Source organism: Mastacembelus armatus, chromosome 6 (assembly GCF_900324485.2).
Source record: "Mastacembelus armatus chromosome 6, fMasArm1.2, whole genome shotgun sequence".
Lineage (NCBI taxonomy): Eukaryota > Metazoa > Chordata > Actinopteri > Synbranchiformes > Mastacembelidae > Mastacembelus > Mastacembelus armatus.
The window spans coordinates 903,056-926,968 of NC_046638.1; the positions used below are offsets into that span (position 1 = coordinate 903,056).

General features: G+C 45.6%; 2 protein-coding genes across 8 annotated transcripts in view; one reads left to right on the forward strand and one right to left on the reverse strand.

The window, feature by feature from the left end:
* Positions 1–174: 174 nt before the first annotated feature.
* LOC113132636 (leucine-rich repeat-containing G-protein coupled receptor 5-like) lies at positions 175–10,405 on the reverse strand. Of its 5 annotated transcripts, none has more exons than XM_026310912.1 (12): positions 9,474–10,405; positions 7,209–7,280; positions 5,976–6,047; positions 5,350–5,421; positions 3,343–3,558; positions 3,060–3,131; positions 2,608–2,676; positions 2,455–2,526; positions 2,186–2,251; positions 2,039–2,086; positions 552–610; positions 175–444 (listed from the first exon to the last, which is right to left on the reverse strand). In XM_026310912.1, the coding sequence occupies exons 1-12, from the start codon at positions 9,785–9,787 to the stop codon at positions 284–286; spliced, it is 1,293 nt and encodes a 430-aa protein (XP_026166697.1). In that variant the 5' UTR covers positions 9,788–10,405; the 3' UTR covers positions 175–283. The 5 variants fall into 5 exon arrangements, 3 of the variants coding, with proteins under 3 accessions (XP_026166697.1, XP_026166696.1, XP_026166695.1); XM_026310911.1 differs by having other exon boundaries at positions 2,039–2,089; XM_026310910.1 differs by having other exon boundaries at positions 2,039–2,098.
* A 2,795-nt stretch (positions 10,406–13,200) lies between these two features.
* The window catches only part of ptprbl (protein tyrosine phosphatase receptor type B, like), a 30,203-nt gene continuing 19,490 nt past the window's right edge, over positions 13,201–23,913 (forward strand). The window contains exons 1-6 of one of the 3 annotated variants that reach the window (XM_026310880.2): positions 13,201–13,420; positions 15,668–16,069; positions 16,973–17,833; positions 18,500–18,616; positions 18,776–18,975; positions 22,304–22,583. In XM_026310880.2, the coding sequence (XP_026166665.1) occupies positions 13,369–13,420; positions 15,668–16,069; positions 16,973–17,833; positions 18,500–18,616; positions 18,776–18,975; positions 22,304–22,583 (1,912 nt within the window). In that variant the 5' untranslated portion in view covers positions 13,201–13,368. Of the gene's footprint in view, positions 13,421–15,667; positions 16,070–16,972; positions 17,834–18,499; positions 18,976–20,571; positions 21,024–22,303; positions 22,584–23,913 lie in introns of those variants that run through there. The other 2 variants (XM_026310878.1, XM_026310879.1) reach the window with 2 other exon arrangements.

Genomic DNA, 23,913 nt, shown 5'->3' on the forward strand with positions numbered 1-23,913 from the left:
TGTGTGCACGAGTCCCTTGGTTTTGTCTTTATTCAATACTGTCGACTACCAAAGAGCAAGAAATTGTGAAAACAACCAAATGTTTGGTTCTTAAGAGTCCACAACCAGAGAAGTACTCAGAGTATCAGTACAGCAGGTGAAAATACTCCAGTACTGGAAGAAGTCCTGCATTCAAGATCCTACTGAAGTAAAACTATAGAAGTATTTTATCAGAAAAACAGACTAAAAGCCATAGAACTGCAGTATTTGTGTCCAGTTAACTGTGAAGGAAAGTAACTTCTACTCAGAACAAGAGTCCAGATCCTGGATCACAGCAGCAGACCCTGTTGACGATGCTGGACCTGCAGAGACCACGAGGAGCCAAAACCAGAAGAGCAGTGAGGAAGAGGGAGAGCAGGACCAGCAGCTGGAAAACCAGAGAGTCCAGACAACACCTGGACACATCTGCAGGTGGACACAGGACAGCTGAAGTAAACAGGGAGGAAACGTAAACACACAAGAAGCTTCAGCTGATGGATTCAAACCGGACCGGGGGCTCGTGGTTTTCTTACCTCTGCTGCCCACAGAGTCAGCACAGCTCTGGACCCCTGCAGCCTGCAGCTCCGACCCCCTGCAAACAGAACCACGACCCAGTGTCAACACAGTGATGGACCAGAGACACAAGTGTCAAGGATTAAACAGCCTGTTAAACGCTGACGGGAGCGCGCGCAGCCTGTTGAAACTGACGGGAGCGCGCGCAGCCTGTTAAACGCTGACGGGAGCGCGCACAGCTGCTGTTGTGGATCAAACCGTAGTAACGTTAGAAAACAGACCCTGCTCGACCCCCCTGGTTCTGTGTCTTTGTAAAAACTGCACTTTGAGGAAATAACGCGGTTTTTAGTCCGGACTGAGGAGACTAGATCCAACATCTGGCTGAGACAGATGTGGAGCTGTTTGTGCTGTAGCTTTTGACTTAGTTATGACTCAAACAATGAGTGAATATTATTAATAAGGATGAAATCATTTCATCATGTTGGCTATAAGGGAAGACTGTGTTTTACTGGTTATACTGGGAGTTTACAGGGACTTTAACTGGTGGATCATTGACAGGCCTTAAAGTCTGATCCACAGGATGAAAGAAACCCAGTCTGGGCCAGAAAACCAACTTAAGGGAACGACCTATGAAGAACACTGAGCCAATCATCAAGCAGCAGCCGTGCGGAGTGGGCGTGGCCTTTTAAACTCTGACCCTTATAATATTTAAAGAAACTTCTCAAGTCCAAGTGCAGTGACGACTAGAAACCACATCTGGAGTGTTGAGTCTGTATGCTGACGTTTCTGTCCCTGAGTCGTCGCTTTTTATTCACAGTTAATTCTCCACCAGAGAATTTCTGCCTAAAGTCTGGTCTCTGGTTCCTGAAAGTCCGCAGGTGAAGGTTTGGATGGAGGTTGAACTTTTCCCTAAGAACCTGTTGGTTCTCAGTGTTCCTCAGAACCTCAGTGTTCCTCAGAACCTCAGTGTTCTTGGCATCAAGATGTAATAAATTAAAATTAAATCAAATTAAAACCGGGATGTTTCCTGTTACCTCCGGAGCTGTTCTCCCATTGGACCAGCAGGTGGCACCAGAACCAGAACAGTCCTGTCAGAGGAGCTGGGGGAAGCTCCCTCTAACGCCACAGGAGACAATTTACAGCGTGAAGGACAAACGGGACCTGAACAACGGTTTGATCAGCAGGCTGTGCGCGCTCCCGCGGGCGGTGAGCAGACACACAATACCTGTTACTGCATCGGGGACGCGCTTCATGCCGCAGCTTGGATCACGACAGAACATCAGGATCAGCCTGATCCTCATGGAGACGCTCTGACTCCATCACGTCCGTGCGCGTCACGCACCGGGAGCAGCGGACGCGCTTGGTCATTTCCTCTGGAGATTCGGTTCGTTCTGGGTCGTCGACGGTTTATCACAGGAGGGTTCAGTGTTTCCTGTCCGCGGGGCTGTGCGACACTGTAACTCCAGCCTGGTTTTTAGTTTTATTAGGTAAAAGAAACCGAACTCACCGCGTCTCCGGTTCGTTGGTCCCAGGACCGTCCGGAAACTCGGGGATGCTGCTCACACACCTGAGACACGAACAAAGGAAAATTAAAAAAAAACATTAAAAACTTCGTTAAAGTGCAAATAACTGGTTTGTGGAAACAGCCAGAGACCTGAGTCCAGACAGCAGCCTGGAGGAGCCAGGCCCCACAGCCAGAAGAGGATTGTTCCTGAAGTTTCTGTCCAGGCCCAGACAGCAGGTGGTTCAGGACATGGGAACAACAAAGATGCAGCTTTAGTTCAGACTGGAGAGTTTGACTGAAACTAACTGAGCAGAAAGTTTAATAAACGTTTTGTGCAGCTGCTTCTAACGTTACACGCTCTGTGAGCAGATAAACAGTGTGGATGGAATGTGGTCAAACATGAGGTGCAGGGCCCCCACATGGTCTCAATGGCAGGATTTCCAGTGAAGGCGTTTACTGGGACAACTGGGATCTGGTTGTTCTGGAGGTTTCTGCAGGAAAACGAGTTAAAATGGTTTAGACTTGGAGAAGTGTGTGTGTGCGTGCGTGTGTGTGTGTGTGTGTGTCCTCACAGCTGCCTCAGGCCTCTCAAGGATCTGATGGCTGCAGGGAAACAGTGGATCCTGTTGAAGCTCAAGTCTCTGCAGAGACAAAAGACAGAAGAACTTTTCTGTGTCACAGACTGAATTTCACTGATTTAGTTTTCTACTATTATAATTCTATTAATAATTCGATTAATCAATAATAAAATAATTTATCTGATGATATTTTGCGTCTGTAGTTCGTGTGTGATCGTGTTTTAGCTGATGATAATGACGAGCTGCTGTTTATAACAAGACTGATGCAGATCTATCTCATGCAGCTCTATGTAGCAACAGCCCAGTCTAGATAAACAGCAGCCGGATGCATTTATGCTGTTACTGTAATGAATACACACACACACACACACACACACACACACACACACACGTGAATCACAGGAACATGGCCGCTCTGGCTCCTTCTTTTCTTTTTCTGAACTCACAGCGTCTCCAGGTCCTGCAGTCCCTCAAAACTCCTCCGCCCCAAAGACTGGATCTGGTTGTCATGGAGGTGCCTTGAAAAATGGAAAACATGACTCATTCAATCATTCATCCACTTCTCTATTCTGCTTTTTATTTGTCCACCCAGTGAGAGCACAGAAAGTGTTTGTCACTGTATCAGTAAAGTTTCCTGTGCCGTTCTGCACAGACCCTGATCCTCGGCACAGGAACTTTCCTAAAGGGTTTGGGTGAGACCAGCAGCACCGTCACTGTTCGGACACTCACAGCACCAGCAGCCGGCCGAGGGAGGCGAAGGCTCGGTCGGGGACGGAGCTGATGTTGTTGAGGGCGAGGGTCAGAGCCTGGAGCTGCGTCAGAGAGCTCAGTGCCAGAACGGGAACCTCGGTCAGGACGTTGTCATCCAACCACAGGTGGAGCAGAGACCACAGGCCGTTAAAGCAGGAGGCCGGCAGGCGCAGGATGACGTTGGCGTCCAGGCGGCTGGTGGGGAACAGGTGAGAGCTGGTCATGAAACTGTCCTCAGTCACACATTAACGCTAACATCATACAGCTTCTGTCTGCAGCCAGTATCAGGAACCTGTGCTGCACACACTTTACGACCTCAGGTTGACTTTAAAGTGAAACCCCCTCAGGCCACAGCTGGAGCAGGTTTCAGTCACAGGACTGATCACACCTGAAGGCCCCTGTCTGCTGATTCCCCATTTAACATCTCCCTGATCACATTCGCAGAACTTCCCTCTTTTCTGCGTCGCTGCTGCTCAGTCAGAGCCTCAGATCCTCAGGCAGGACCAAAGGGGACCAGGTTTTTACAGCTGGGGCTGTGGGACCCCCCAGCTCGAAGATCTGAGGCTGCAGGATCACAAACATCTTTTAAAGCTCTTCTTTAAATGAACCGTGTTTCTTCCTGTTCCTCCTGTGTTTTATTTGTTCATTTGACTGTTTATACTGTTGGTTTGAATTTAACACAGTTTATAATGTGCAAAATAAAAAATCTGCCAATTATCTTTTTTCATTCAATGTGATGCAACTTTATTGTACTTATTCTTATTTTATAGTAAATTATTATTTTAATATGTAAAGCACTTGGTTGTTTTATGCCTGAATTGTGTGAATTGTGAATTGATTGTTTTGGTTACTATGGTTACTGTAGAACAGCTCAGTGACTTTAAACACATCATGGCGTCTCTCGTTCTTTCCACATTTTTCTAGAAGAAAATCCTAATTCTGACCGTTGTTGTTGTTGTTGTTGTTGTCGTCGTCTGTCTGGGTTCATTTGAACACCCTCACACAGCCCTCAGTGTCTCCCCGTCGATCAGGGAGGTCTGCACATTCTTCGGCTGCATGGCAGCGATTACTGCTGGTGGCAGGCGTCTGCAGACAGCTCACGCGTGGCCCCGCCCTCCACCTCCGCCTGCTGCTGCTGTGGGGCAGCGATTGGCACTTGGAACAACAAAGAGGTGTTAACTGTTGGCGGTCGGGCCCGTCTGGGAGGGAGGGTCAGGTAGAGCGTTCAGAGGGGCCACAGGAATCTTGTAAAACCGTGTCCATGTGGGAACGATTTGTGCTCGCGAAGAGTCTCCAGGTGCTGAGTCGAGCTCCGCCCACAGGAAACACCTGAACAGGAAGGAGTCCATCTCTTCTTCTTTGTCTCTTTACAGTGAGCAAACAGAAACCCTGGGTGGAGGAGGGTGGACAGATGTCTCACTTTCATTCTTTACGTCTCTTCTCAGAGTCAAAGCTGTGAAGCGTCCTGGTCTCTCCCTGCCCCCCCTCCTCCATGTTGATGTTTCCCACACTGAATGATGACGACAGGCGACATGTGCAGAGGAGGGAGACGTTAAAACGACCACATGGATTCTGATCTGACCGTTCTGACGGCGCTCGTACACTCCTCCATACACGCGCTCGAATCGGATCTAGGACCACATGTGCAGGTGGACCAGATCTGATCTGAGAACATCTGGTTTGGTCTGTTCACACTGTGGGAACATCAGGAGCATCAGCTGTGATGAGGACGCAGCCTGAGTGTGTTCACTCTTGCTATTCCCAGTTTGAGTTAGTGGAAACACTGGAACCAAAGTGTGAAACTGACTCAGAGTAAATTCTGAAGTAGGTTTGCAGGTTTGACTCTGAACAGTCAGATAAAGGCTGCTCTGCCTGCTGATATCGGCCGACACGTCGGGGGTTAAATTCCTGCTGATGCTGTGAAACACCAAGTGGACTCGGTGTGTGTGGACTCGGTGTGTGTTTTCTCAGTGTGTGTGGACTCACAGCGACCGCAGGTTCTTCAGCTTCTCCAGAGCTGCACAGGGGGCTCTCTGCAGACGGTTGTTGTGCAGGTTTCTGTGTGAGGAAAAAACACAAGACTGACATGAGAAGTGGTTAATGGAATGATCCCACATCTGATCCCAGGACCAGATGTTTTCTTTTTCTCTCCAGATGTACCTTAAAGTGCTGTAGGTCTGTGTTTAATATTTCATGTCGTGTAAAAGGCTGAATTTATTTTTAAAACAGATCTCATTAAAACAATTAACGTCTCTCTGACGTATTGAAACACAGTGTGACACGTTCCTGTTATTCAGCATATTAACGTTAAAGAGAATCTGAAAAGAGATTTTGCTGAAGGCAGCACAGAATCACTGCGGCTAAAAACACCAAAGGAACTGCTGACATGCTGATTTATGTTAAAGCTGGAACTCATTTTATTCAAACTGTCGGTTCTGCAGCAGCATTTGTTTAGAGTCAGAACCTCTAAACTGATTTTCCATCTTTTGTGTTTTATTCGTCTGTTTACACGTTTGCATCGATAACTGATTGATTGATTGATTGAAGGTGTTTAGCGAGTTGCCAAAGAGCAAATGTTAGGAAGAGAATGGGAGCAGGTATGTGGCACCTACAGCAGCGTCAGAGCGGGGAGTCCTGTGAAGGCGTCTCTGGAGATTTCTGTCAGGCTGTTTCCCCCCAGTCGGCTGCAAACACAAGAAACACCGTTAATCACCTTCATAGTCTCGGGTTGACTCCGAGTCCTCTGACCGAGAAAACGCTGCTCAGGGCTGACGACTAAATTCCCTTATTGTGGGAGAAGCTCAGGAAGGTTTTTAGGTTAAAAAGGGTTTGAATATTTTAAATAACACTTTTTCTATATCAAAGTTGTAAAAGGAAATTTTAGATGATTTTGGGATCTCCCGATCTTCTCTCCAGCTCTGCCCTGCATACCTGCCTCATCTTCCACTCCCACCACACCTGTCACCACTTCCCTGACCAGCCTCTGCTCACCTGTCTGCTCCTGTTACCCTGAGTTTACCTGTGTCTGTCTGGATTCTCCTGTGCTTGGACTCTGCCTCTTGTGATTTGCCCTGGACTCGGCCTGATTTATACTGGAATACCTGTGCTTGTTTTCAGCCCCTGAGCTGCTCCCTCAGACTGTTTTTATCCTCCGAGCCCCTTCGCACTCTGACTTCGTCTTTTTCTCCCTGCCTGGTCTGGCTGGAGTGGACTCTGCCTGCCTGCCTGTTATTTGCAGTAACAGGAGGCTCAGGTAGCACTGCAGCTGATCAGGTCTGACTTGTTTATCTAAATCCTGTGTGGGCTGAACAGTTTCCTTTCGTCTGCAGTTTTGTTTTGGTGACTGGACCTTTTCTGTGTGGAGTTCTAGAAGACGCAGGACCAGCAAGTTTCGGTTCAGTCCTGAGACGGTCTAGACCCTGATTGGACTGATTCAAGCGTCTGAACTGGTCCCATGCTGCTCTCTAACTGCACTTTCATGATTTCTGAGTAATTTTATTTAATTATAAAATCTGGTTCTGCTGTGAGGCTTGAGGATCCAAAGGTGTCTCTGTGGATGAGTTTCTTGTTAAGAGTAAAGTGCATCAATAATTGCCTGTTGAGAAACATCCTGGGACAAACCTGGACCCTGAGCTTTTTCTACCTTTTCAGGGAAAAATTCCCTCTGATGTTCTGGACATTAGGTTGAAGTCTGAGCTCCATGTGGGTGGACTCTGCTGCTGGTAATGCAAAGTGCAGACGGACGAAGGAGCCGTTTGTCGGGAGGTCAGAACCTGGTCTGTGTGGAGAAGGTCTGAACCACGTGCAGAAACAACAGCACAGTAACTGTTAGCAGGTTTACTCACAGCTCGTGGAGGCGGGGGAGGTCGGGGAAGACGTGGTCCGACAGAGCACACAGCCCGTTCATGCTCAGGTCTCTGAAAACAGACACAAGGTTCTGACTCTGCAGCACAAACAGTGGAAAACTGTTTGTGTTGGCACAGTTTCCTCCACAGCTTTGGCTCCTCTGTCATAAACACTAGACTGCAGCTCATCAGCTTCAGCCTGAACCTCCAGCTCAGTGACATCTGGAGTAACGTGTGATATGTCAGTCCAGCCCAGTCCAACAGAACTCTGGCACCGCTCAGTTACAGGAACGTTTCAACAAAAAGCTCAGCTGTGGAAAGTCCAACGACGTGTTTGGTAACGTGAGATAAACTTATTCAGGATTAACTAGAAACCAGAGCAGCTGTGGAAAAAACGGGTTTTGGTTTTTTCTGCTTTTGCTGCTTTAATCAACTTTAGTCGACTCAGAAACAAAAGCTTTAATTTCTGTTGGTTCCTGTTCTCCTGAGTTTATTTTGTTTATGTGCAGTTTAGAATATTTAGAACATGAACAAAGCAGCAGGAAACAGCAAACACACGTACGTTGAGTCTGTTTGACTTAATCTTGTCAAATTTAAACTGAATATCTTTATTTTAATTTCTTTGTTTTTTATTTGTTTTATGTTAAAGAACAAAATTAATTGAGTTTATTAAAACTTTTCAGTAGAAACAACTGGACTTGATTTAAAGAAGAAAATTTGATTCACAGATAAAAAAGATTTTAAAAGAAGGTGAACTTTTATTTTTTATTTTTTTGTCTTTACGTGTGATAAACATCATGTTTCTTCCTGCTCAGGGTCTGATTCCTCTTTTTGAACTTTTCTCACCGTGCTGTTAATTCTTGTTTTTTTTTTTAGCTGATTCAGGAATTTGTTTCCTCATCAGGATAAAATGGAGGAAAATAAATATAAAGCTAAAATCAGTGCGTTAAAAAAAAAACAAAAAACATAGAAGAACCTGTTTGTGTTTATTCAGGTCATGGATGTGTTTTAATTCTGTTTTAGTTCATGTTTTCTGTTAAATGAGACATTAACTGGTCATTTTACACGTGTGTGTGTGTGTGTGTGTGTGTGTGTGTGTGTGTGTGTGTGTGTGTGTCCTGCTGCTCCGTTCACCTGATTTATGGAAATGATTTGATTTATTCTCCTGCTGTTACAGGTCAAGAGTCATTGTCCCTGTTTTCCTTGAACGTCTCGGCTGAGATCTTCGTCTGACTGGTTTGTTGACATGATCCAAATATTCTTCACATTCAGACTTTACGGCCAAAACCAGATCCACTTTTCTGCACCTGCTGGTTTTCGTTAGTTTGTAGTTTTCAAATGAATTAAAATCTGAAATATTTGTCAGTGTTTGAACATCAACTCAGGCTTTTTCAAAAACCAAACTAAAAGGTTTTCAGACCTTCACACTCGCTCGGCTGCTGTTGGTGTCAATAAACACAATTTATTCAGGTACGTTGCAAATTCACTGCAACTCGTCTGTTTACCGACGTTTAAAGCTGATCCGGTTTTGGTTCCAGACCTGATCCTGAGTTTTTCAACATGAACTTTCATAGAGACAAATGTGTGAGAACAAAAAAAATATTGCAATGGACAGTACAAAAGGGCCAGTTTAATTTAGTGAAGAAGAAAAACTAAAATCAGTGAAATTTGCAAACACTGAGCTCTGAATCAGTCCTTCACTTTTTAGATTTGAACTTTCTGTTTTAATAAATAAATGAAATTTTGATATAATGTGCAGAAAATAAATTTAACGAGTCATTTAAATTGACGTCGACCTTTTCTCTGAGCTGCCAAAAACTATTTTAATCAAATGATTTAAAAAAAAAAAGATTATTCTAAAACTTTGTTCCTGTGGGGAAATTCTTGTTGCTTTGAAAAATATTTTTATAGACTTGCAACTAAAAGGTGTGGAAGAAAAAGTAGTGAAGGTTCTTTTATCTCAAAAGGCATAAAAACAAGAGATGAAGTGAAAGAATGAATGAAAGTAAAGAATAAATGATGGAAATTAATGAATGACTAAGAGAATAAATGACAATTTAAAGAATAAAAGAAATTAAATAAATGTCAGAAATTAAAAATGAAATGATGTAAATTAAATAAATGACTAAAATTAAAGACAAAGAATTAATTAGATAAATTTAAAGAATAAAAATAAATGATGTAAATTAAAGAATAAACGACTAAATTTAAAGAATAAATAAATTAAAGACAAACATTGTTCGTCAGTTTGTTTAATTTACTCACAGGGAGGAGGTGAAGCTGCTCAGGTTGGAGGGAACAGATCTCAGACCAGTATCCACACAGTCCACGCTCTGCGGCTTCCCGACGCCTGCACACCTACACCTGGCGGGACAGTTGCTCTGGACCCCCCCTCCTCCAGCCAGCCCCAGGCAGGCCAGAATCACAAGAAGAAGGTTCATCGTAGGAGACGGCACAGGTCGGGTCCGAGCTGCAGCCTGGTGACATGTGGCGGCGGCAGGCGGGGAGCTGCACGTGTCACCGAGCGGGGTGGAGGGAAACTCCACCTGAGCTGCTGGTTGGGGGGCGTGTGCTGCCATCTTCTGGTGTCTGGTGGCTACTGCAGAGAACCACCGGGGTCATCCCAGTTTAGAACCTGGTTCCACCTGTTTTTGTAGTTTCAGGTTTGACCCATAAAGCGTTTCACTCGTCCACCTCTCGTCGCTGCAGGTCGAGTTCCTGTTCAGGAAACGTCCTCTTCCTCAGCCAATCGGCGACAGAGGACCTTGAACGCAGGCACACCTGGTCACACCCAGACTGTGACCTCTGACCTCTGTGAGGAGAGATGGATGTCGGGACTGTCTGGACGAGGAGGTGGAGAACGAGCTAACACGCTAACTCGGTGCCAGTCCAGGAGAGTCCAGGTCCTGTGGGTCTATCTGCTCTTTAGTTCCACGCAGACACTGGAGCAGCTCGAGCTGAACGTCAACTCATATCAACTCCACATGTTCCAACACCACAGAAGAAGAGTCGTAGAAACAGGGAGCCCAGATCCAGTTGGTTTGGTCACAGGTAAACAGGATTGAACAGTTTGGTCAGTTACCAGCTAATGAGCGTGTCAACGTCAGGGTCAGCCAGGGTCCCAGAGCCTGTTGGGTCAGACTATAATGTGAGTATCCAGGGTCAGGTCTGTGTGTGTGTGTGTGTGTGTGTGTGTGTGTCCTGTGTGTGTCTGTGTGTGTGTGTGTGTGTGTGTGTGTCCTGTGTGTGTCTGTGTCAGTGTGTGTGTGTGTGTGTGTGTGTGTGTGTGTGTGTCCTGTGTGTGTCTGTGTCTGTGTGTGTGTGTGTGTGTGTGTGTGTGTGTGTGTGTGTGTGTGTGTCCTGTGTGTGTCTGTGTCTGTGTGTGTGTGTGTGTGTCCTGTGTGTGTCTGTGTCTGTGTGTGTGTGTGTGTGTGTCCTGTGTGTGTCTGTGTCTGTGTGTGTGTGTGTGTGTGTGTGTGTGTGCGCGGGGGGGCTGTCGGGGTTAAACAGCACGACTTCCTGCTGAGGGTGGAACTTCCTTCTTTTAATCAGCTACAAGACACTTTTCAACAGAGGTTAAACACACAGGTTAGGACACACACACACACACTGCACCTACACACACACACACTGTGCCGACACAATCGCTGGACCCACACACTGCGCTTACACACTCACACTGCACCTACACACACTCACACACTCACACTGCACCTACACACACTCACACTGCACCTACACACACTCACACTGCACCTACACACACTCACACACACACACACACACTGCACCTACACACACACACACACACACACACACACACTGCACCTACACACACACACACACACACACACACACACACACACACACACACTGCACCTACACACACACACACACACACACACACACACACACACACACACTGCACCTACACCCTAAAGAAGTAAAGTCACAGAGTTTCGTTCAGTAAACGCTGCAGAGAAACTGACATTTATCTGTTTTCATTCACATCATCAACTTTTCTTCCTCATGTGATTTTGAAGTAAAGTCTCAGTAAATAAAGACACTGGATCTTCTTCTTCTCTGTCGGTGCTGGACAGTAATTGGACCTTCTGAGTGTCTGTTTATGCGTCTTCTTCTTCATGGTTTATTAGAAGAAATGAACATCTGGGATGTTTCTGACCAGCTTCACTACGGAGCCTCCACAACAATTGTTGCAGAAGTTACAGATCAGAGTTTAGTAGATGGGGGGGGGGGGGGTCCTGGGTCACCTCGCTGACCCTTCACCCCATCACCACAGGGTCCTGTAGGACGTGGCCTGGAGCTGCCTCTCCTCTTTCTTTTTCTTAGAAAACCAATGTAAAGTTTGTCATCGCAGGTAGGATCAGCGGGCGAAGCTGCAAGGACGGAGGAAACGATGGAGGAGACCCAGACGTCCAACGGGTCCAGGTCTGTTTCTCGTCTGTGCTGCGGTCTGTTTGGTTCCTGCCTGTGGTCCCAGGCTGTTTCCAGGGTTTGTCCAGGTGTGAGTCCCAGTAAACGGAGCCATTGTTCCGCTCTCGGTTCAGTTTCCACTAAGAGACACAGAAAACAGGGAAAGTCAGTCAGCAAACGGCAGAACGGTCTGACTGACCTTGATCAATACGTCAGGTGGAGATTTAGCTTCAGTGGCTCCATGAGCTGTATCTAGAAGGGTGGAGGGGAAGTACTGCAGTTTACTTACTTACTTCAAAGTACATAAGTAGTAAAAGTATAATGCAGCAAAATGAGCAGGGTCTCTGTGTTGTTGTATTTAACCCTTTAATAAGACAAGATTTAAAAATCCAATTTCAGCCTCAGCTCATTATTTTTCTTGTGTTTTCTCTGTGTTGCTCTGATGTTCCCTCCTGTTCTTCATGTCTAACTGCTCCTTATTCAGCACAGTCACACTGAGCCGCTCTGTTTCAGAGGTGAAGCTCCAGGTTGGCGTGTCTCCGTCAGGATGTGGCCTCCTCTTCCTCCTCTTCCTCCTGACAGCACAGGATGTCGGTGCAACCCCGGGTGGAGGAGGTTGAGTTTGCACTAAAGGAGCAGTCCACCCAAACATCAGAGCAGGAAGAGGAGGATTCAAACTGCTGAACCGGCTCATTCTGCACTTCACTGTACATCTACAGTAAATATCACACATTCTGTGTTTGCAGAAGTTGTTTCTCATAAGATGCAGCAAAGATGAAACTTAATGACGTCAAACAGATTCAGAGTGTGCTGCTGGAGCTTTGACTGCAGTTTGAACTGTTCCTGTTTTTCTACTGTTTCTAATGGGCTGCCTGACTTTTTCTGCTGATATCTTCAAGTGGACTTTTCCTCCTGGAGGACACAGGACACACACACACACACGAAAAATAAAATGTGAACTATGTGTGAATTTCACAGCATAATATCATCTCACTTATTAATGAGAATCACAACATATACGATATATATGAATATTTTTAACTTTTACTCTGAAACACTGAGCCGTACGTCCTCTGGTCCTGTCCTGGGACTGCTGGTCTCTGTAGTTCACATTGGGAGTCACCTTCGACAGAGTGTAACGTCTTTGCTCTTCACATTTTTTCCAACATTTCAGCTTTAAGGCAGAAAATATTGTGTATAATCAGGGGGATCCAGAAACCACAGGATCCTCTGAGACCAACAGTCTGAATATTTGCACCAAACTCTCTCTCTCTTTGTGGAGTCTAACTCTGAGGTGACATGTAGGTCACACTGACGACAGAAGCTTTTATTTTTCTTTTCTGTAAATAAATGAACCAAAGAACCGTCTTTGGTTTGTTCATGCAGATAAACTGACATTCATCTGTTTTCATTCACACGACACTTTCACTGACATGAGATCTTGTCCTCTGTCGGTGCTGGACAGTAATTGGACCTTCTGAAGCATCTGAAGTATCTGTTTATGCGTCTTCTTCTTCAGGTTTATTAGAAGAAGTGAACATCTGGGATGTCCTCTGGCATTTCCGACCAGCAGCCAGAGCTCCTTCACTATGGAGCCTGCAGAACAATTGAATAGAAGGAAGCGCCACTCACGGACTTTTTCCTCCCACAAAGACGCACTTCCCCTCAGCACTTCGCTTCTGCTCTTCTGAGGCTGGAGGACGTGTGAAAGCTGCAGCCCAGAAACATGGACGCCCTCATTTTGCTCTTATTTATACTCCTGAGGTTCAGCTGTGTGTGTAAGTACGCTACTATTACTACTACTACTACTACTAATACTACTACTACTTCTTATACTACTACTGTGACATGAGGATCATGAGGTGACAAAGAAACTTTATAAGAGACAGTGGCAGTATTGACATGTACTCTGTGTAACGTGACGTGTGTCTGGGCACAGCTCATTTGAAAAAGCTTTTTCATTGAAATTCTGTAAGAACATGCAGATTTCAGCCGTCGGGTCACTGTGCCACTGGTTGTATGAGGTGGAAAATACTCCCTGGGCACGTGTACTCCAGGTACGAGTGAGCAAGATCAGGAAAAACAGGCTAAAATATGCGTTAACCTATTATTGAAGTAGTTTTGTTAAATACCTTCCACAGTAGATGGAAATAAGTGAAACTACATGTTTAGCCAAGTGTATATGACATTTATTTAAATCTTAAAAGACTTAAATATTTACTGTCTCACTGTTCTGCCTTATTACACAGTAATAACATCATGTAATTATTAATCCATAGTAGGTTCAGTTCAGTCCTTATTCCCCTTTGTCCTTTTGGGTACACAATAAGTATTCAGCTCCTTTACATTAGTAAAAGTACTAAAGCTACTCTGTGAAAATCCTACATTGAAAGGGTTAGTTGGTAAAAGTGCAGTCAGAAAAATGTACGTAAGGTATCAAAAGTATTTCCTGAAGGGATGTGAGTAAAGTTTTCTTACTGTTTTATTTTCCTTCTGGATTTATCTGCTGACTAGTTTCTCATCAGTTAATTGATTTGTAAGAAAATGTCTTCAGCACATTTACTTTGACTTTACATGACACTTTAAATACAAAATAAAAATTCATTCAAAAATCCTCAGATCTGAAAACAGGAACCATGAAATATTTGTTAAATTCCTTCAACAATTATCGAATTTGTTCCCAATTAATTATACATCAGTTAACTGATTGATTATTGAGATAATGAGCTTCAGCTGTATCTGCGTGGATCTATAACTGATTAGTAATATACTGGAATTTATCAGCTCTGTGTGTGTGTGTGCAGTAAAAATAAGAAAACAGGACAATCTGAGATTATAAGAATAAACTAGAAAAGTGAAAATCACCAGTTTCCCTGTTGGGTCTCAGATCGAAACCTTTTCTGTTCCGTCGTATCAGCTTCAACTTGTGTTTCTCTCTGGGATGAGTTTGACTCTGAGCAAGTGAGAGACTGAAAACAAAGAAGATTTAATTTGAGCAGCTGCTGAGTTGTCTCCTGGTTTGTCTTCATGAATCAGCAAAGAAGAAGGTTTCAGTTTGTAAACAGGATTAGGACTAAAACTAGTTTTCTGCAGTTTCTTAAATCGTTGGCTTTTAGATGTGAGGACCCATGGATTCACTGCAGAATGATGATTTTAAAGGGTCAGGGTCATTTATCACTAATTCATGACTCCAGCTGTAAAAAAAAATGTGTGTTGAGCTTTTAACATAACTGTTTTCAACCAGGAAATGCATGCTGGGAAATCTGCTGTTTTTTTGTTGTTTTTTTTCTAAATTTGTTAATTTCAGGTCAGAACAATTTATGTTTCAAGATTCTACAACAGTGTGAAAATTAAAACTAGACATTATAAGCTGAATGAAATAAAATGTATATTTTTACATTGAAGGTGCAGTGAGTAAGATTTAGTGGCCTCTAGTGGTGACGCTGCAGACTGCAGCTCTGTGAACAGATTTAGAAACAGAATTTAATTTAACATGTTTAATACATAAACCTGCAGCTCACAGCTTCTACATATATATATATATATATATATATATATATATATATATATATATATTCATTATTGTTGCTAATGTTAGCCAGCTCTCTTCTCTGTACAGCCAATGTTTGATTTGTCCCCACTGGGCTCCTGTAGAAACATGGCAGCCTGCCTGAGAGTGGACCTGCCACCTGTGTAGATATAAAAGGTTCATTCTAAGCTAAAAGAAACAGTGATTCTTATTTTCAGGTGATTATACATAAATGAAAACAGAATTATGAACACCATATTCTGTTTCTGCTAAATCTTACACACTGCATCTTTAAAAAAAAAAAACAACTCCACTAAATTCCTGCATCATGTTTTATAGTGTTGAGTTCACTGATTAAATCCACCTCCATGTTATGGACATGGAGGTAAAACCTACAGAAACCATAAATCAGGTTTATGGCACCCGTAGCTCAGCTGCTCAGCTTGGCTTCAGTTTTCTCCTGACCCTCTGTGTTGATGTGAACTTGTCTCCTCAGCTGGTTTCCTCATTCTGCTGAGCCCCAGGAGCTTGTGCCTGACGACACGAAACCAGGATGTCATCCTGGGTCGATGTAATGCCATTAACCCCGCCCATCAGTGGGCGTGGACAGGTGAAGGCAGGCTGATCCACACTCAGTCCTCCAGGTGTCTCTGGGCTGATCTCAGACCTCCCCTGCTGTTCCACACCCAGCTCGCCAAACTCGGCGACTGCAGCCGAGCACCAGCGTGGAGCTGCCATGGCACAGACGGAGCGCTGCGATTGGCTGAGACACACACGTACCTGAAGAAACTGGGCTCTCAGGTGGTGGTTGGAGGAAACTGGCAGAGTTCAGGGTGGAAAAAGTATGACGTGGACTCAGGAGGGAATCAGCTGATCACGTTGTTGTGTCCAGACGCAGGTGAGTTCAGGCAGGAGTCCGTAAAAATGAGTTTTAGCAACACACCTTTAAATCTAAAGCTAAATAAGGTGTGGCCACACAAGCTGCACCTGTAGCCACGCCCAGCAGTGATGTCACATCGTACTGACACACCTGAATCACTGCAGGTAAACTGTGCTAACGAACCTTTTATTTACTCTGGTCTTTAATAAAAAGTACATTTAATATATTTATGACTAACATTTTTAAGGCACTACTTTTATTAGAAACAGTCACTTCGTCTACAACATTAAAGTGATGAACACGTTTATGAAACTATAATAAATTATAGTCGCGTAACAAAGTACTTTTAGTACTTTATATTTTACTGCTGATACCTCAGTAATTTTACTACACTGTTAGATTTCAGTATTTAATATTGATCAGTGTATAAATGCAGCTGAAATGATGTGATACTGAATTTGCAGCTAAAATGCAGTTGTTGCTAATGAATCCCATCAGACTCAGCTGAGCTTTGTGTAGCATGCTAACATGCTAACATGCAGACTGGGTTCAGGGCTTTGACTGATTCTGACTTTCCTCACATTGTTGCTGGTTTCGGGTTCGGCAGGATGAACGTCAGCACTGTCCTTCCTGTAAACGTCACCACTGACATTACACACAGTGAGTTCAGCTGCCGTCCACCGGTGCAGCTAAAGGCAAAATGACCCGAGACGTTTCTTCATTGACACTAAAATCAACCAGTGATTCTGGATGTTTGGGTGTGAATTTCCCAGCAGGCTGAAAAGGAAAGATCTTGATGAGAACAAACTGAATTTATCCAGATGATTTTATAATTTAACTGTGCAACCACATGTTCACAGGTTCCTTGTGTCCTGTTTGACGAATGTTCTTTTTTACATGTGGTTTCTTCTTATTTTTCAGACACAACTTCTGTCTCCACCATCTTTTATTCGTCCACACATAAACCTCTGGGCAGCACCGACACCGTGATCAATGAGCGATTATCAAACACGTTAAAAATCCACAGAACCACCAGACAGGCCACCACCTCGGAGCTCCATAGTTCAATAACTGATGGAGTTTCAACGTCCGTGAACGACGTGACCAGACCTGGAACCGGGAGCTCGGCAACAGCCGATTTACATCCTGATGCTTCGACTGAGCTGTCGGCTTTGAACAGCAGCCATATTGTTTCGTCCAGTCCAGCTGTGTTTACCATTGACCAATCCATCGAGAATTTGTCCTCCAGAAACGTCCCTCAGCTCAGGACTGACGCCAACACAGCATCATCGCACCAACACGACTCCACCACAACGAATGGAGATGAGCCTGAAGCCGGAGCTGAGACTCTGGTCTCCTCCACGTTTTCCTCACAGGTGAACCCAGAAGGAAAAACTGAGTTCAGATCCACCTCTCAGGACTTGTCCGGCGCTGGATCCACTGCTGCCACCGCATTATCGGATGTTTCTCACACCACTGATACAACACATCCAACCACTGAGGAGGAGACTGACAGTCCATCTCCACCCACATCTTCTCAGGGACGTTCCACCACAGATAGGACGTCTGTTATGGAGACAGATCCACAATCCACCCATTACACTCTGCCTACAACTTCCCAAAGTCCACCCACCGTTACCTCAATGCTGCCAACAGTCTCCACAGCTCATCCAATAACTTCAGCAAGCACCATCACTCAAACAGCACCACCCATGTCTCCAACAGCCAGGGCAATGTCTACAGGCAGGATCACCTCCTCAACACCAACAGTCCCACCCACTAGTTTAACAACTGAACCTGCGGCCACATCTAAACCCAGCACCACCTCCCCAGTAACCACAACCGATCCCACCGCCGCTCCAGTAACCACAACCGATCCCACCGCCGCTCCAGTAACCACAACCGATCCCACCGCCGCTCCAGAAACCACAACCGATCCCACCGCCGCTCCAGTAACCACAACCGATCCCACCGCCGCTCCAGAAATCACAACCGATCCCACCGTCGCTCCAGTAACCACAACCGATCCCACCGCCGCTCCAGTAACCACAACCGATCCCACCGCCGCTCCAGAAACCACAACCGATCCCACCGCCGCTCCAGAAACCACAACCGATCCCACCGCCGCTCCAGAAACCACAACCGATCCCACCGCCGCCCCAGTAACCACAACCAAACCCACCACCGCTCTAGAAACCACAACCAATCCCACCACCGCTCCAGTAACCACAACCAATCCCACCACCGCTCCAGTAACCACAACCAAACCCAGCACCACCACTGAAACCACAACCAATCCCAGCACCACCCCAGAAACCACAACCAATCCCACCACCGCCCCAGTAACCACAACCAAACCCACCACCGCTCCAGTAACCACAACCAAACCCACCACCGCTCCAGTAACCACAACCAAACCCACCACCGCTCCAGTAACCACAACCAAAGCCAGCACCACCCCAGAAACCACAACCAAACCCACCACCACTCCAGTAACCACAACCAAACCCACCACCACTCCAGTAACCACAACCAAACCCACCACCACCCCAGAAACCACAACCAATCCCACCACCGCTCCAGTAACCACAACCAAACCCACCACCACCCCAGAAACCACAACCAATCCCACCACCGCTCCAGTAACCACAACCAAACCCACCACCACTCCAGGAACCACAACCAAAGCCACCACAACTGCTACTATGACAGAAGCCACATCACCCACAACTACTTGGACTACTACTCCTCCAACTACAACCACAATCATGACAACAACCATCCAAACCACACCGCCCAGCAGTCCAACCTCCACCACAGCCAGTACCACTCCTGCAGCTGTAACCACAACCAGAACAACCACCACGACGGCTCCTGCAACAACTACACTTCAGACCACAACTTCACAACTGACCACTACACCTGTAAGTTCTCCAGCTGATTCACATGTTTTTTATCAATGTGTGAAAAAGTGTCAAGAGTAATTTAAATGTCCAAGTGTGTGTCATGAACCTGCAGCTTCACTGTGAGTCGCAGCTCAGTGTTCAGGGATCTGGGTCCCTGCTTCTGGGCCTCAGTGTTTCAGCAGCTGTAAAAAGCCACAGTCCTCTACCTGCTCAGCAGCAGGTAAAGGACTGTGGTCAGAGACCAGCTGGTGAACATAGTGGAGCATTAAGCAGCTAAGGAGGTGGTGGAGAACAAACCCAGAGCTCAAACTGATGGAACACTGGGCTGAGACTCAGCAGGTAGACACAGACACTGGTCCACATGGACCAGCAGGTAGGAGGGCAGATATAGTAGCTCAGTAATGAGTGTCTTTTGAATTGAAGCATAAGCTTAGAGAAGTGGGTCTGGGGAGACAGACCTGCCTCAGTCTGTCACAGTTATAAATTCTCCCTGACATCCTGCAGCCACTTTATAACCTTAGTGACCAGGCACGTTGTTTCAAAACAGAAGCTATAAGGCAAAGACGTAAAACAGGCAGAAACGTCGCCTGTGAAGCTGCAGTGTTTCTGTGTTTAGCAGCAGAGGAGCTGGGGCAGCAGGTGAAGTGGACAGGAAACAAAAGAAACAAAACATCACAGGTGAATTTTAGTGTTTTAGCTGATTCGCTGAACTAAGGACAACTGACGAGTGAGCTGGAGGTGAAGGTCAGGTTGTTCACATCCGCAGGGTTAGGGTCAGATCAGTTTCTGAGTCCTCAACATCTCAGCCTTTTCTTTTTGAACTGAGTTACCTGCACAGGTGAGAATGAAGAGTGTGGTTTCTACCTGTCTGGACTCTGCTGTGTTGGTTTATTCTGCTGGATTGTGCTCAGAATCCTGGTTTCAGTCAGAGTACTGCAGGTATCCAGATTCCTCTTAATCTCAAAGGGGTGTTTACATGTGCAACACAATCCCAGGCCAGATCAAAATCCTGCTCATAACCCAGATGCTAGTGCACATGCAAACACACTCAGGTGGGTGACCATCAGGGTTTTACTTTACTTTCTGTGTGTATAAAGACTGGGGTCCATTATTTGGATCATCCAGCCCAGCAGAAAGCAGGACCGGGTCTGACTGGGCCAATGAACAGAGGGAGTCAGGATAATGAGGCTGTGGAAGGAAAGAACAAGATGCTCTGCTTCAAATGATGGAACAGGAGCTCAGACTCTCCAGATCAGATCAGATCAGATCAGATCAGATCAGATCATTTTAATCCCCAGGCAGGTGGTGAATTCTGACACTGAGCTCAGTGTTGAAGCCAAATCATCAGTTCTGGGTCTGACCCACAACAAATGTGAAAGTGTTCCTGCTCTGCCTGAAGATAAAACAGAAATGATTGGGTGAATTATGAAGCGGCCCCTCTCTGATCTTGAACGTCTCTATAATTAGCGCCGGTTCCTGGCTCTGGACGTGGGGCTGCTTCCTGGTTGGATAACTCTTATTCAGCCGTAACAATGGCTGATTCTGCTCTGATTGATGGAGCTCGGTTTGATGCGAAAGGTCGCCAGAGAAAGTCCGAGGCGGGCAGGAAGGAAAGCAGGGTGGGGTGTCGGTCTGCAGAGAGCCTGCTCCTGTTCACAGCCCAGGGAAAGTTAGAGATCCATGGGTGCCTGAGAGAGAAAAGAGTCGGCGCTGCCTGATGATTGTGACCCCTGGAACCATCGAACCGGCTCTGATCGGAGGGAGGACGCGGGATCAAGAAGACCCAGATTATTTTTGGTCTGCTCTCGGTTTTGGTGAAACTCCAGCGCGATGCGAGGATGAGGATGTAGATGTGGAGTCTGGCCTGGCACGTTTTGGAGACACTTTAACGCATCGATCACAGGGAGAGACCTTTTCTAACTTCCCACCCTCGTTATGTCCGCTCACCTGGGAACAAGCCCCGTCGCTGTTTCACTCATCGAACGAGCGGATCTAAACCAGCGGCCGCGATGCTCAGATGCGCCACGAGATGTTTGATCCTCGGTTTGTTGTGGAGCGTGAATGAGGTGAGTGACCAGTGTGGAGCAGACAAGACGAGGCTCTGATCAGCTCCTTGTTCTCCTGAACACCTGCGGCAGGAACATGGACGGTACTTTACAACCTTAATTTCAACATGCGCCATTTTTACGCACAGCGGCTCGCACCGGAACCGTCACCATTACCCCGCAATCACGCGCGCTCTGACGCTCAGATGGCACCTGCTGGAAGTTAAAGATCATTAAGAAGTTAGAACAGTGAGAACATAGAGATCAGCAGAGCGAGAACATTAAGATCAGAGTGAGAACATAGAGATCAGCAGAGCGAGAACATTGAGATCAGAGCGAGAACATTGAGATCAGAGCGAGAACACAGAGCGAGAACATTGAGATCAGAGCGAGAACCTTAAGATCAGCACATTGAGAACAGACGTTATATAAGAGGAGTTTATATGGGAACGTGTCTGATGTGCCAGATCTAAAAGATCTATTTCTACTCCAGTCTCTGCTGCTGCGTGTTCCAGACATTCATATAACATTTAACATTATATACATATTACATAGAAATACTTAGAAAGACTTAGTACATTTACTCCACTACTAATTAGAGGTACTAATAATTTACTGGAGTATTTATATTTTCTGCAGCTTTATACTTCACTCCACTACATCCCAGAGGCAGATATAGTACTTTGTACTGCACTCTGTGTGTACAGAGGCAGATATAGTACTTTGTACTGCACTCTGTGTGTACAGAGGCAGATATAGTACTTTGTACTGCAGTACATGTGTCTGGCAGCTGCACTTACTTTTCATCCCCTCCCTGTTCAGGTAAAACTTCAAACATATAAGATCTACTGCTGCAGATGAAGTTCTCCACAGTTCATAAAGTACTTCAGACTGGTCCAGTCTTAAACAAATACTGCAGTAAAGTTCATCATGTACATTAATGCAGCAGGAATATTCATCCAGGAACATCAGATATGACAGTACTTTTACTTTGAAGTACATTTTGGTGGTAATACATAGACACTAGGATTTAAATGCAGGACTTCTACCCCTGTAGTATTTTCACAGTGTGGTACTACTATTACTGCAGTAAAGTATTTACTTACTTTACCTATTTTGTTTTTTTCTTTGATCAATTACTTTCTTATTGACTTTTTTTATTTTCCTACCAGTGTTTTTATTTACAGTGTGAGAGTGTGTGTGTGTGTGTGTGTGTGTGTGTGTGTGTGTGTGTGTGTGCGTGCGCGCGCGCGTACAGACTTGTTGGTGCTCACCTGTCCTGATGTGACTTCCTGTTTCAGGTGCAGACCTCCACTGTTTCCCGTTGCTCGGTGAACCTGACAGAGATCAGCTCTGGGTCTCAGTCCGCTTCAGTCACATTAACCAGCACCGGTCAGTCCTGTAACTTCAGCCTGGTTACCGAGCAGGACTCCCGGGTCCATTACACTGACTGTGACCCATATGGAGACACCGGCACCGCCTTCGTCTGTCACGTCATGGGTCTGGATCCTGGGACTTTGTGCCGGTTAACGGTGATTTCCAGGAAGGATGGGGAGCGGAGCAGCGTGTCAGTGCTCACAGGTAAGAACCGATTAGACTCAGTTTGTGCTGCACATCAATCCCACGTCACCTGATTTTCTACTTCAGGTAAAACTGATCAACTCAAATCAAATTAATGGTTCGATGAGTCTGAAAGTTTTCAAAGCTGCTTGTTAGAAAAACAGCAATAACTGAATGATCATTTATTAACTGATCTATTCTGGGGTCATGTACATTAATATTCATATGATTTATGTGTAAATGACATTCACAGTCAGTGGAACAGAAACGACCTGACTCTAAAATCTGTATTAGTCTCATCCTGAAGGTGTGAGAGCAGCTGACCAATAAAATGACCATGAAGAGAAAGTGTCTTTCCCATCCAGCCTCAGTAAACGTCCTCCCCACAGCCAAGGCCACAGCGTCCTGGTCCAAAACACTGACCTGAGCTCTCTAACAATGGTCTTCATCTCATCTCAAGTGTTTATTTCCACACACACACACACACACACTTCCTTCCTCACATTGTTTCAGTAGCAGCGGGTACGTGGAGGCCTTCACTCCCGCAGCTTCTCTGAAACACAAAGGTACAAGATCTGACTCCTGTTTCACTTCACTTTTAATGTAAACACCTGGACTGCAGGACAGTCACATGACTCCCAGCTTTACTACGTTACAAACAGGGACGTGCACGTTTAATGTGTTTTGTTGTTAGAAACGACTGAAACGTCTCAGAGTACAGTCTCTTTACTAATGTTTAACAGCTGGACAGCAGATGTTTCCTGCATCAATAAAAACACACTCGCCCCTGATTGGACCAAACTGATGGTGATGTCATAAATGCTGCAGGTACGTCCAGGTGTTAAGCTGAGACTTGAGGACGGAGCAGTTTGTTCTGCAGAGCCCACAGTCTCTTTACGTTTAGGGCTGAGAAGAAAAGCATGTCGCAGGTTTAACACTCCTTCAAAGGTCAGTCCTGGTCGATTTGGCGACTCCTGTGGTTACCATGGTAACACCAGTGCGACAGTAAATGAGCAGGTCAGGGTCTTTTCGTTGCTGTGAGTTTTAGTGTCTGGTTTTTGGGTTAAAGGTCTTTCTGTGGCTGTTGCGTTTGGATATTTTGTCCTTGGGGTGTCAAGGATCTGCCAGCAGGAAGTAGTGCAGTCTCCTCAGGGAGGAAACCATTACTAAGAACAGGTCAGAGTTCAGGACTGAGCAGGATTTCTTTGCGTTGGGGGCGGGGGTGTTCTGGTCCTCGTCCTGCCCCACCCTGTCTTTTTTTTTTTCTTTCTGTTTCCTGTTGGGCTCGTACCGGCTCCATGAAAACGTCACATTCTTGAAGCGGCTGAAACAATCTTATCGAGCTCCTTCA